Below are 13111 nucleotides of genomic sequence, written 5' to 3' on the forward strand. Positions count from 1 at the left end.
AATCCCTCCCCCTTTTCCAACACCTGTTTTTAGGAAAATGAATTTTCCCAAAGAAAACGCATTTATCTTTTTTATACATGAACATTTTAGCACACTAGTCCGATTGGGAAAGCTTTTCTGAGATACCCTTTGTCCAAGTCTAAAGGTAGTCTTCATCTTTAACGCCTGTCCTCTCATAAAAGTGAAACATGAAATTCTTAAAGCAGAATGTAAATCTCACATTGTGTGTTTTCAAGGTTAAGCTAATTCTTCATCTTGTTTATCCTGTCATATACTGTACTGTCCCAAATATCAAATGTAATTTCCGGAAAAAAATATTGTCTTATAAAGTGGGGGTCATATTATATTCCAGGATTAGTTTACAAATTAACATCAGATTCTTTTTTTAATGTAGAGAGTGCTGGTGTAACCCCGACTCCTACAGAGTGTTTCGTTGTGGGTTTGTGTTTAGCCTTAAAATTGTTAGGCTAGTGAGTTACAAGTCCATTTATAGTTGGTTTTTAAGCTGCCAGTACGCTTCATCAGAACTGCTTGTCGGTTGGTCGAATTGTTTAGTTTTAAAGCTTCACACCGTCTTCATGCCTCATTCCATTTAACTTGTTCAAGCTCTCTTTTTTTCATTCTTTACTTGTCACTTTTTATGTGAACAACCAAGTGCAAAACTGTCGCAAAAGGTCGCCGTTCTCATATTTAGTAATTATCGCGTCTCGCCTCTCCCTAAGGCTGCCGGCTTTTCACTCCGCCTTCGAGTGTGGTCGTTGAAAGTGTCTCCCAACATTTTTACTGCAGAAATAAAGAACAAATTATCTGTCAAGCAGTTAGAATTACCAAAATCACAGAATATTACGATGAGTACCTCAAACTGTCTGAAAAATGATAACAGCCGGAGGAAATAATTCTGACTGTGAATGTGACTGTGGTTTCTGCTTTAATGTTAGTATTTAATGTTTCACTTGTATGAGAGAGAAGGCTTCAGAGATGAGGAACCATCTTCTCTTCGGACTAATGGCATCATGGGGAAACTTTTCCAAAAGTCTGAAAATGTTTCCTATCTTCAAAAAAGTATTTTTCTAAACACAAAAAAGAAAAGAGGGGGTCTTATAATCAGGGTTGTCTTATATTGGGGCCACTGTGGTAATCCCCTGTCAGACCAACCATGACCTGTGTGACAGTAGATGTAGTATGAGTTTAGCATGAATTCAAAAGCCGCTGATGAAGTGTTAAGAAGGGATCTCCCAATCTCCCAATCCAAGTTCTACAACCATGGTAACACATAAGTCAGTGTGAACACCAACTGGATCAAAAAGGCAATAATGGTTCCTTGGTCTGGTCCAAATAAACTGAAATACAAAATATACTGTAGACAGACTTGAAGAAACTCGCTAGCAACATTGAGGCTATAATCAATCTCTTAATGTAATGTAATGTAGTGACCAGTATTCGCTCAATTCAAGAAAAACATCTGCTGTTGTGATTACATGAATGTCAAGTATCTTTTTCAGATGTAACAACCAGAAAAAAGATATTGTCTGATATTCAGGCCAATGTGGTACAAAGAATAATTTCATGTTATATTTAAGTAGGAAATACAGTACCGTGTCATTTTGTACACTATGCTTGGACTCTGATTGCATAAATTGTAGTCACCTATTATGTCAAGCACCTTTAACACCCTCAATTACCCTCAACCAGCTTCCTTGATACGGTGTGGCACTATACATTATCTTGTAGATCAAGCAATCCCACAGGCAGAAGGTGAAGGTTGTTCAGGGAGCACCATTATTAATGTGGCAATAGACAGGACATTAGCTGTAGTAAACTGTAGGGGGTGGGCATGATGAATTTAGCTTTAATTTAGTGCGCACAGAAGAGGCGAGATCAGGATGACGAGTTTGACGGCCTTTAATTATCGGCCACGAAGGTTGAAAGCAGTGCAAAACACTTCTCTTCTTGAACGTCAAGCATTAACACGTCTGGGTCTTTGTTAATTAGCACGTATATGCCAGCCCTTTGTAGCAGGGGTAATAACGTGCTAATCCGCTTGGCTAGCTCAGCCTCTCTCCATTAGCCCTTGTCAGATTTAGCGTTGCTTAGGCTTCAATTGTGTAGCCGGCTGAAGGGCTGGACATGTTCCATCATTTTATCTTTCTTTAGGTGTACATGGACACAGTGTTGTTGAGCAAAGGATTTTCTCTTTATGCACCATAATATATCAGAAGAATAGGTAACAGTGTTTTACTCACATGCCCTGTGAGTTTTTCTCTGCAGTTTGTAGTTGTTATTATTTAGCATTTGGTATTTGGTCCTGTCACAGTGCATAAGTGTGAGAGCTGATTTAGTGGGTGAATAAATATGCAGGAATAAGTGAATAAAGTATTATCCATTCAATTTGTACAATTTGGTGGCAACTGCAAGAAGTGGTCTTTTATTTACTTTGTCCAGAAAAAAATGTGTTTTTGGAGATACATGTGCACGTTTAAACCTGCCCTCTCGCTCCCTGTTTCCTGTCAGGCCCTGGAGCAGCACTGCAGAGTGGAGTCTGGCTTCTCTGGGATCCGTGACGTTTACACCATGACAGTCAGCCACGATAACATGCAGCAGAGCTTCTTCCTCTCAGAGACTCTCAAGTAAGTCCTATTTCCTCATCACATCTCACTGTGGGAAATGGCTTTTTACAATCTGCATTCCTAACCATCGTAGATATAAAAAGTAATATAGGGTCCAATACTGAATGCTGGGGATTCATCTCTCAGCTGCCATTATCTGTTATGTCCATGGAGCACACTCAGGATGTGAATGAGACACTCTACTCCAGTGTTCAACATTCAGCATTCATCTGAGGTGATACCAATCACACTTTGAATGTGATTTTCTTCATTTCACAAAAGAAACACGGAAGGCGAATAGATGGTGTGCTATTAGAGCCTCATTTTGAGGTCATTAGCATCACAAACCTTTCAGGGTGCCACATCGTATCACAAATAGTAGATGGTAAAGAGTCTTTTTTCTGAAGACATCAGGAATCATATTCAGGTCAGCAGTCACCAGACTGTGCTGCTGCGTCACCCAGTGTTACACTATCCCTAATGTGCATCCACGTTAAAGTTGAAGTGACTAATCATGACAAAAAAAATATTTGCTTGTGAATAATTTAGTACTGCGAGATCGAGCTTGCAAAGCATTCTTGCATGACAGATTATTAAATGTGGACAATGCTAACAAAATGTTCTGGTTAAATGGTTAAAGAATAAAACTGGTATTATTCTATCAAATTTGCTATGCTGCCAACCTCAGTGTCTGAACTCGGAGTCACTCACAGGTGTGCCCAAATAATTTATCACATTCACCAGTGAAATGCTGGTAAAGGAGAGCCACGCTGCAACACAAACACAGTAGATTACAGTGAAGAACTACTTTTGACAAATCCACGCTAGCTGTGTCCCCCGTTTTCAGTCTTTATGCTAAGCAATGTGAAAGTATTACTTCAAGTGTATGTAATTACACTGAATGTGTAGAAATAGCGGGCAGAAGTAAAGTGTTTAATGAGTCTAGATTTTGATTAAATAGATGTTTTTCCTGTTTGCTCAGGTATCTGTACCTGCTCTTCTCTGATGACGACCTTCTCCCACTGGAGGACTGGGTCTTCAACACGGAAGCCCATCCGCTGCCCATAGTCCGCAAGAGCTGCATGCAGGACGAAGCAACACAGGATAAGACAGTCTCCGAATAAGACTGAACACCAACAACAACCGAGACAGTTCCAGACACAGTTCATGTGCACACACAGAGTAACACCAATTCAATGCAGGTTCAGAGTTCTTTCAGGAGCGTGTTATGGACTCTCAATTCCTTTCCAGTAAAGGATGTCGTCGTTTTACGCTGTGATTGTATATCCTTTCGCCGGGGTTACTTCCTGCTGGCACTTCTTTTTTGTGGACAATCAAGACAAACATGACTTTCATGAAAAGAGCACCTTTTTCTTTCCTTCTTTCCTCTGTGAGGAAACCAGTATAACTTGTAAACCCAAATGTATTGGAGAGGGGTTGAACTACGGGCCATATTGTTGGAAAGGGAGAGAAACGTTTCGAAAACCACTTGAGTTTTGCTCTTTGATTTCGTTGTTTTGTTAATCTTAAGTGATGAATGATTTCCTGATATCTCATCATTGCATTTTTTCCTTTGTGAGTACACTCTTTGACCAAAGGTTTCTTTGCATTTCTATTTCCCTCTTTTCCAGTAATGTGTTTTTGGTGAGATTTGACAGAAAGTAAAATTTACTATGAGGTGGAATTGTAATGAATAGTGATCAATGTACAGACGAAAATGAAATGTGATTTTCAGATCCATCTCCAAACTAATGTTGATGTCATGTTTCTTACTGAAACAAGTTTGAATTATTTTTTTTCAAGCGAGGAGGTGTCAGGAAAGTGGCAGTGTCTTATGCATCCAGGGACCATTTATTAAAAAAACAGATGTTGGATTGTGTTTCCTCTGAATGCTTGGGTTATTTTATGAACAGGACAATGCTTTCTCTGTCCTCTCAGCCTTTCAAATTAAAGTAACAAATGGAGTACTCTCAGTTCTTTGGCTGTAATACATGCATAAAAAAGAAAATGAATTTGCTTGACATCTCCAAATGGGTTTTCCTGTTTCTGTTGTCGTTTTTTTCTGCTTCACCCTGCCTTTACATGTGAATCCATACGGTTGCCAATACTGACGTTGAAGGTTGTAAGCCCGAGAGCCAACTGCAGAAACGACTTTTCATTTTCACTGTTCTTTTCATCACTGCTGTCCTGCACAGTTGTGGAGCGAATGTGCTGTACATACAGATGAAGTGACTGACCCCTGTATGAGCTTTTCTTGACTTTATTTTGTGATCTTTGTTTGTTTTGTTTTTTTCTTAACTTCAGTGGTTATTTTTTCTCTTTTGATTTGCTTCCCTCAGGTGTTTCAGTAAAAAAAAAACTAAAAAGTTCTGATTTGAAGTCTAGTTATTGATGATATTAATTATTGTTATTACTTATTCTTACTGTTTGATTTAACTTTCATTGTTGAATATTTTCAAATACTGATAAAAAAGACCTGTGCAACTTTGTACATTTAAATCGGTTGTTGTGTGTTTTTTTTTTATTGGCCTTGTTTATTTACTTATTTACAAAGGCGAAAAAAAGAAATGTCCTACTTTCTGTGGTATTTGTTTCTCACTAAGTTTTGACTACTTGACTTGTACAGCAGGTTGCTACAGTCAGTTGAAGGAAACGACCTGCAGTGGCTAACAAAAGGGATAGAAACTCGACTCATTTGCTGCTTACATTTGTGTCTGCGTTTGCTTCCAGGAAGTTCATTACGGATCTAATTTGAAGAGGGATGTCTCAGGGTTGTGGAAAGTTTCAGCAATCACGACCAGAAAATGACTAACAGAGTTTAGCCAATGCACCTCTTTCACGGTGTCAGGCCAACAAAGAAAGATTTAATACCATCCTCCCCAGATGATTCGGAACTACCTGCTGTCGTCTGAATCCTAATTTCAGTGTGATGGCTTACAGTGATTTTTCATGGGCCTTTAATAGAATCAGCCTGCATTATTGTCATGATTGACATTTAATAGTAATTCAAAGAATGGTGCATAAATGTCATGGATCTAGTGACATTAATCTTAAAAAAAGAACTGATGAAAAGGTGTGTGAGTTTAAATACTAGGTGTAAATGTTATCTCTGTTGGGGCCTGCAGCACTCTGCTACAGTGCAGGACTATTCATCCCTTCCGCTAAGGCGTGATTATGAAAAGAAGGGCACAATTTGTACATGTAAGCTCGCCTGATCTTGCCCAGGGACATAAATGGGGGGATCACTGTCCATTTGAATGCACCTGACACTGATAGTGAAGGACAAACACTACAGATAATCCCCTCCTCTCTCCTTTTTATTCTTTTTGCTGCTCCCAAAGTCCCCGACAAGCCGAGCAGGGCGGCGGAAACTGAAATGTCGGGGCTGCTGTCCAACTTGGCAACACCATGCGTCGATGTGTAACGAAGGAGGAAGAGCAGTCACTATCTCTCTGCCACAGTCGTCCTATAGTCGTTTAATAGGGAGTAACTGGCATGTCATGGAGATTTGGTTCAAATATTACTGCAATTCAAAACATTTTCGACTCCACCTACTACATTTTCAAATGCCTAGTGACTGAGGACAAAGGAAGGAACGACAATATTTTCAAGCCAGCCAAAGAAAACAGAGCAGAGCAGTATGTGTACCTTTAACCTCCTAAGACCCAAGCTCTATCTTAATTTCTCTTTGCTATTTGGGCTTATTGGGACCTAGTAAGTATAAAAACTAAGCATCATCTGTTGACATGATGTGGTTCCGCATACGGGGACAATTTTGAATTTCCATATAAGCAGAATTAAGTATTATGGTATAACCCAAAATGTGATGTCCACGCATGTGGATGCCAGGTCTTAGGAGGTTAAAGTATAAGCACTGTGGTATGTCACACAGTGAAAATGTGGTTATGATTTGCATTAATTACAGGCTACTGTTGATGACAGTGGAAACACAAGCCAGATATTACTTAATGCTCCTAATAAAATATTCGTTTTCTGAGACTTACAACATGTCTGGCATTTTCCTTTCCTAATATCAGAGTGTGATTAGAGATACAGATACAAACTAGCTTTGCTTACATTTCAAACGTCGTACAGTGCAGACACTTGAACTGTATTCAGTTCTTCTACTTAAACTGAAATTTTTCCACCACTTCCACATCAACTCATATTTCAACTGCATTCACGGAGAACTCTTTACCTTTCGCTCACCTGCTTTCAACAGTTAAATGTCGACTGATATTTCAACTGCTTTCATCTCTTCAACTTACAATTCGACTTCTTTCAGAGCTTCCTCTTCAACTGAAATTTCCAGTGCTTTCACCGCTTCCACTTTAACTGACACTCTACTTTCAGCGGTTACATGTCAAATGACATTTCATCTCATACGCTTTTACTGCTTTCGGTGCTCACACATCAACTAATACTTCAACTGTTTTCAGCAATTTAATTTCAACTGACACCTCAACTCCTTTCAATGCTTACATTTCAACTGATATACTTCAACTGCTTTTAAATCAATATTACAAAGACTCAACATATTAAGACTGTTAAACTATTTCAAATATTTCTATTCCACATTTTCAGCAGCAAGCATACTTAAATGTTTCTTCAGAAAATGTAGACATTTCTGATGTAACTACAATGCATTAAGTAATTACAGGCTCCTGCTGAGGATTTAGCATTTTTTTGGTACTGCAAAGTAAAAAGTACTATAGATAAACACAAGAAATAACTCTTCCTTTAAAATGTGGATTTTCTGTAACATACAACATTTCTGACATCAGTAAAGGAAAATGCCAGAGCACAAGTAGCAGATAATAAAGATACCAGTCAACATTTTTTTCTGTTCTCCGAAGACAAAAACAATAAAATGACAGGTTCAGTCTCCTTATCCTCTCTGCTAAACCCACCTATAACCACCTTTGGATCAAATCAAAGAGTTTGCTTCAAAATCCCTTAGATGTATTCTGGGACAACAATGTCATCTCACGCAGTTCTCAAATAAACAAAACAAACACATCTCACCTGAAATGTCACTATCTGACAAGGAAAAGTTCTAAGTCAGTGAATAACTTCAAAAACAATTTAGTGAGATGGACATCTCATGCAGCAGTTTTGTAATATTTTTTAAAAGGCACTGAACTTCTCATTTTGTGGAATTAGGCCCTTGAAATTAAGACTTAATTTTAAACTCCTGTTACCCCCTCCCTCTGTTCTTTTCCTCCCTCTCAGGTCTTTTCGGCACACTTTCATGGCTTGTTAAACAGTTATTTTCTCTAAGGGTTGCTGGTAAAAAGGAAAGAGGGACAATATGGAAGGATTTGCAGGATAGTTCTTGCCTTGTTAGTCTGTATAATTGATGGTGAAGCACCTGACTCTAATTGTGCACACAAAAATATTTTATATCATATTATTTTACTGCTTTCCAAAATTTGTTGAAGGAATTGTTTAACATTTTGGGAAAAAACACTTATTCACTGTCTTCAAGAGAGTTAGAAGGGAAGATTAATACAGCTCTCATGTCAGTATGGTAAATATGGCAAAAAGCTACCACCAGCAGCCAGTTAGGTTAGCTTAGCATAAAGACTGGGAACAGGGGGAAACAGCTAGCCTGGCTCTGTCCAAAGGTAACAAAATGCACAGACTACCATATCTCATTTGTTTCATCCCTACAAACATTTTAAGCGTAACAATGGCACGTTGTGGTTATATGGAGGTTGTGTGACACACAGCAACTTCCTGGAGTCTTGTCGTTGTCGTGAGGTTGTCAGGCAACCAGCAGAGAGTTCAGGAAGTAACTGCACCTGGACAAGAAATTGGAGGTGTCCAATACATTCCCTATTTACTATATAGTGCACAATATTTACTGTCCGTCATTTTATGTGGGTCTGAATTCTGAGTGCGTAAATGTATCCACTATATAGTGCCCTCAAAAATTCCACAATGGAACAAAAAAAGTCATGTCCATGGCATGTACAATCCCACAATGCAATGCTCCGCATTTTATAGATGAAAAATTACAGTTGAGCGACTCTACAGCCATCAGAGATAACGCAAAATGATGATGATTGGTACTATTGAATGTGTATTATATAGGGTTTATAGTAGATTTTGTTACATTTAGTTCAGCTACATTTGTCTGTTTTAAGTGTTCATGCTAAGCTAAGCTAACTGGCTGCTTGCTGTAGCTTTATATTTACTGCACAGACATGAGTGGTATCAATCTTTTCATCTAACTCTGCAATAGGGGGGATAAGTGTATCTCCTAAAAATTACTAACTAATTCTATTAATACATTACTTAATTAATACAGTATATAAGAATAAATTAGGGCTGGAATTAACAATTATTTCCATTGTCGATTAATCTGTCAATTATTTTTACTATAAATAAATTGTGCAAACCATGAAAATCTGAATTTCAGAAAATAATGTCCATTACCATTTTTTAAAAGGCCTCGGTCAAATTGACTGTTTTGTCCGACTAAAAGTTCATTTACAATATAACATAAACGAACAACATAAACAACATAAACAGAGAAAAGCAGCAAATATCCACATGTCACAGTCTGGAAACAGCGAAAGTGTGTTACTTTTCCTCCCTAAATGACTTAAATGATTATTCGACCATCAAAATTGTTGTCAAATATTTGTTGTGGATTGACTACTTGATTAATCAGCTATACCTAATAGATGCAGCCTTAATATACGATGAAACAATTTATCAATATACTAACATGTACATTCACATCTAGTACTGTATGTTCTATTAGTATTCACCAGAGCAACAGAAAAGGCAGACCATGCTACTCAAACTCAGTGTCAGTGTTAAAACTTTGTCAACACTTAACTGAAACTGGAAAAGGATAAACATAAGAGTTAATTTCTGCACAATTTCCCACGTCCCTCATCATGATTTCCCTACTTGTGTCTCCTTGAAGCACACTGTGGCTTTACATTGAACTCGAGCCAAGGACGGAGAGATATGAATGAATTTGTCCTGTACAATGAACCAAAAGTGGAATTCTTTTCATTAATCTCTATTCAGAGACTCATTCATGAATTCCATTTTTATGTTTTCAGGGAAATGACAGCCTGAGGGTTGCTTTGGAACAAACTAAAATAGCTCTCTTAGATGCAGGCAGACAATTTGTTTTGGGTTTTTCTTTGGGGGGGGGGGGGGGGGGGGGGGGCTGAAAAGCAGCACAGATGAGATGCATTTGTTAGTGGAGAGTGGAGAGAGATACTGTATTCAGCATGACAGAATTTCAGTCATTGTTTTGTTTCCCATAACATCCTTGACTTAGAAAAGTTTATACACTGGAAAGTGAATTACTGTGAGTGAGCTGTCTGTAACATTCTCCGCTTTCTCTGACATATTGTTTGGGAAAGTAGTTTTTAATATATTTGATTAGCACAGAGACTGATGATTGGATAGCACTAATACAGGCAATATGGAAACCCATGCTGCTTTGTCCCCTGCCATTAGCCGACTTTATGATTATTCAAACTTTAATGTGATTATTACTTATAAGATTATAACTTTATTCTGATTTAGGGAAATGATACTATTTAGTCCAGCAATGCTCTTATTTAACATTCATATTCAATTATGCATTTTAATTAGATAACTAATAGTAATAGCCAGAAGCCTCTTTCCAGTCATGAATCTTGGTAGCGGACATCAAATGTTTTTTCCAATGCTGAGTGACTAAGTGAATGAATGAGTCTACACATTATGTTTTTGGCCTGACTGGCTGTGTACTGTGTATAGTGTGTGTTTCTGCACGATTCACCCATGTGTGCACTGAGCAGATGCCGCAGCCCTCAGACAGAGTACTGTGTAGCTCCAGTATGTGTTTGTCAGAACATCCTGTGCTACGCTGCACTACCAACACTTGAGGGTCTGCCAGGCCGGCCTCATCTGCTGCCCCAACACCTAGTTAGCGCCCGGAGGCGAATACAACTGCATAATCAGCTGCTAATACTTCTAAAAATAACACAGGCAGCTCAGGGGTCAGAGAAGAAGGAGGGTTGAGAATCGACAGGTAGACAGCATGCATATATCCATATCCATAAACCCATCATGCTGTAATGTTAGTTTGTTGTATCGGGCAGCCTCATGCTTGAGGCTTTTTTTCATGAAGGTCAAACCAGAGGTTTCTACACAAAACAAGAGTAGATGGAGCTGCATTAAAGGCTCGACTTAATATAATAAAAAGATTTCAAGCCAAGCTACTGACACTCTGTGAGACTTTAATCTGCTTTGAGGTAAATGCTAACATCAGCATGCTAACATGCGTATGGATCCCAATTAATGAGAATGCTAGCATGCTGATGTTAAGCAGGTATAATGTTTACCATGTTCACATCTTAGTTGAGCATGTCAGCATGCTAACATCTGGTTATTCGCACTAAACACAAAGATCATGAACCAAGCATTAGAACAAATAGATATTTTTGAACAGTTGATGGCGCTAGATAACAAGCCAGGGAATTACAGAACTGATTACAATTCATCCTGAGGGAGACTGAATGAATGTCTGTACTAAATTACATGACAATCCATCCAATATTTCTTGAGACATTTCACTGCACCACAATTGTGAACCTCATGGTGGCACTAGAGGAAAAGCAACACCAAAGTTTTTAAGATTTGTCCTCTGGGCACCATGAACATCTGCACCAAATGTGATGGCAATCCATCAAATAGTTGTAGAGATCGTTCACTAAAAAAGTCCACCTCATGGTGTATTTATCCTCTGGGGAACATAAATGTCTTTACAAAATATCATGGCAATTCATCTAATACTTACTTACAATCACAAATTTGTGTTGCAACAATAGACTCACAAAAAAGGAGATTTGATTTAAAATTAATTATACAGGCTAAGAACCATCAGCAGCCCCTGTGGCCGAGGCCACTGACGAGACATCAGGTGTGACAGCTTACAAGATGATGAGTAGGATTGTGTTTCCAAAGCCACCCCCCCCAAAATGTATTTACCTCAAATATGCTAGTTTGCATGAGCGTGCTGTTGATGAACAAGATGCAATGCACTGAGGAGCAACTTACAGCTGGGTAAAGTTAAAAACAAATGGCAGATGGTGATTAGACAGTTTCAGAGAGTTCTTGGAAATCAGAAAGTAAACATTTTGGAGAGAACATTTTTTCTCACTCTTGTGTGACTGTCAAATTTAATTGGCAGTACCTTTCCAAAGTTGCCGTATGAACTCTCGAAATACACCTTAAAGCATTTTCTGTTAGTATGAAACAATGAAATATTTTCTTGTAACTGCCGAAACGGTATACTTTGAGGTTTTTACAGGCTAGGTACCTGGAGCTAATGTACAGTATGTGCCTGTGATGTGAAGTGGGTTGGTACTTTAATGATCATCTATGGTCTAAAAAAAGTACAAAATATGTGCAAATGTATTTAAATTATTATTTAGTTTATGACATTAATATTTGACAATACTTGTGATACTCAGTGATAAATGGCTGTATTTTAAAGCACCCATGCTGATTTTGCCATCTTTACAGCGTGATTGTTCTGTAGTGGCCCATCCTCCTCGTGTTTTAATGTTCAAAGGCTTTGAGGAGCCTCATGAGTGGAGTAATTTAACCCAGAATCCTGATGAAAGCTAATGCTAATTGTTATGGTTCCCACTGTCATAAATATTCATTTGTCAACACCGTCTAGCGTCTGTGCCACACCGCTTACTGCTCTCTGCAGAGATTTACAGCTTTGAAGATGCCAGGATTTGTTAGCTCTACTTTTTTCAGTACAGTAGGTGAAATATTGAGACGTATACTTTCATCTTTTCACTGTATTAACTTAAGCTCATTAACTAACCCTGCTTTCACTGTGGGTTTGGCCAATATTTCACATTACCTTTACTTACATTTTTCTTTACTGCAGTGGAGGTTAGAAATAGTGGACAGTATTCACAGTGAGGTCTTTGGAGTATCTGGCATATTGTATTGGCACAAAGGCACTGTAGAGTTCTTCAGTTTCATTTTTTTGATCCTTTGAGCCCCATGAATGAAATGCCATTCTTTTCAATTGTACTGGGGTGACAGCAGAAAGTCTCAGCGGCGGAAATCTTCATGACTATAAAAACCAAAAGTATCTGCATGGCTTGATACCACTGATAGTACATTTTTGTGATTTAAGTAAACTAACCCCTTGAGGAGACATTCTGAGTTAGTTATACACTCCTAAACACAAACACATTTCCACTGTAGGCTTCTTGCATGCTTGTGCTGACCTCTGAACTGCTAGGACTAATGCTAGGCTAACATGCCATTTAATTAAACTACAGGTACAGCAAACATGTCACATGACAAGTTGTTTTGTGGAGTGTGTACTATGCTACTGTAAAATAGGTTTCTGCAGATAAAGTTTGAGCTCTTTAAATTCTATAACAACTACGATTAGTTATTGCACATATGGGAGAATATTGGCTTACACTGCAGCACAGGTGTGCAGCTATTGTTTTTGC

The 13111-nt window shown here is 38.4% G+C and overlaps 1 protein-coding gene across 1 annotated transcript in view; it reads left to right on the top strand.

Annotated features, from left to right (window-relative positions):
* Positions 1-4993, top strand: part of LOC139289890 (mannosyl-oligosaccharide 1,2-alpha-mannosidase IA) — a 178958-nt gene extending 173965 nt beyond the window's left edge. The window contains exons 12-13 of the mRNA XM_070911550.1: positions 2512-2627; positions 3589-4993. Of these exons, the coding sequence (XP_070767651.1) occupies positions 2512-2627; positions 3589-3730 (258 nt within the window). The 3' untranslated portion in view covers positions 3731-4993. The remainder of the gene's footprint in view (positions 1-2511; positions 2628-3588) is intronic.
* Positions 4994-13111: the final 8118 nt, after the last annotated feature.

Source organism: Enoplosus armatus, chromosome 9 (genome assembly GCF_043641665.1).
Source record: "Enoplosus armatus isolate fEnoArm2 chromosome 9, fEnoArm2.hap1, whole genome shotgun sequence".
Classification (NCBI taxonomy): Eukaryota; Metazoa; Chordata; class Actinopteri; order Centrarchiformes; family Enoplosidae; genus Enoplosus; species Enoplosus armatus.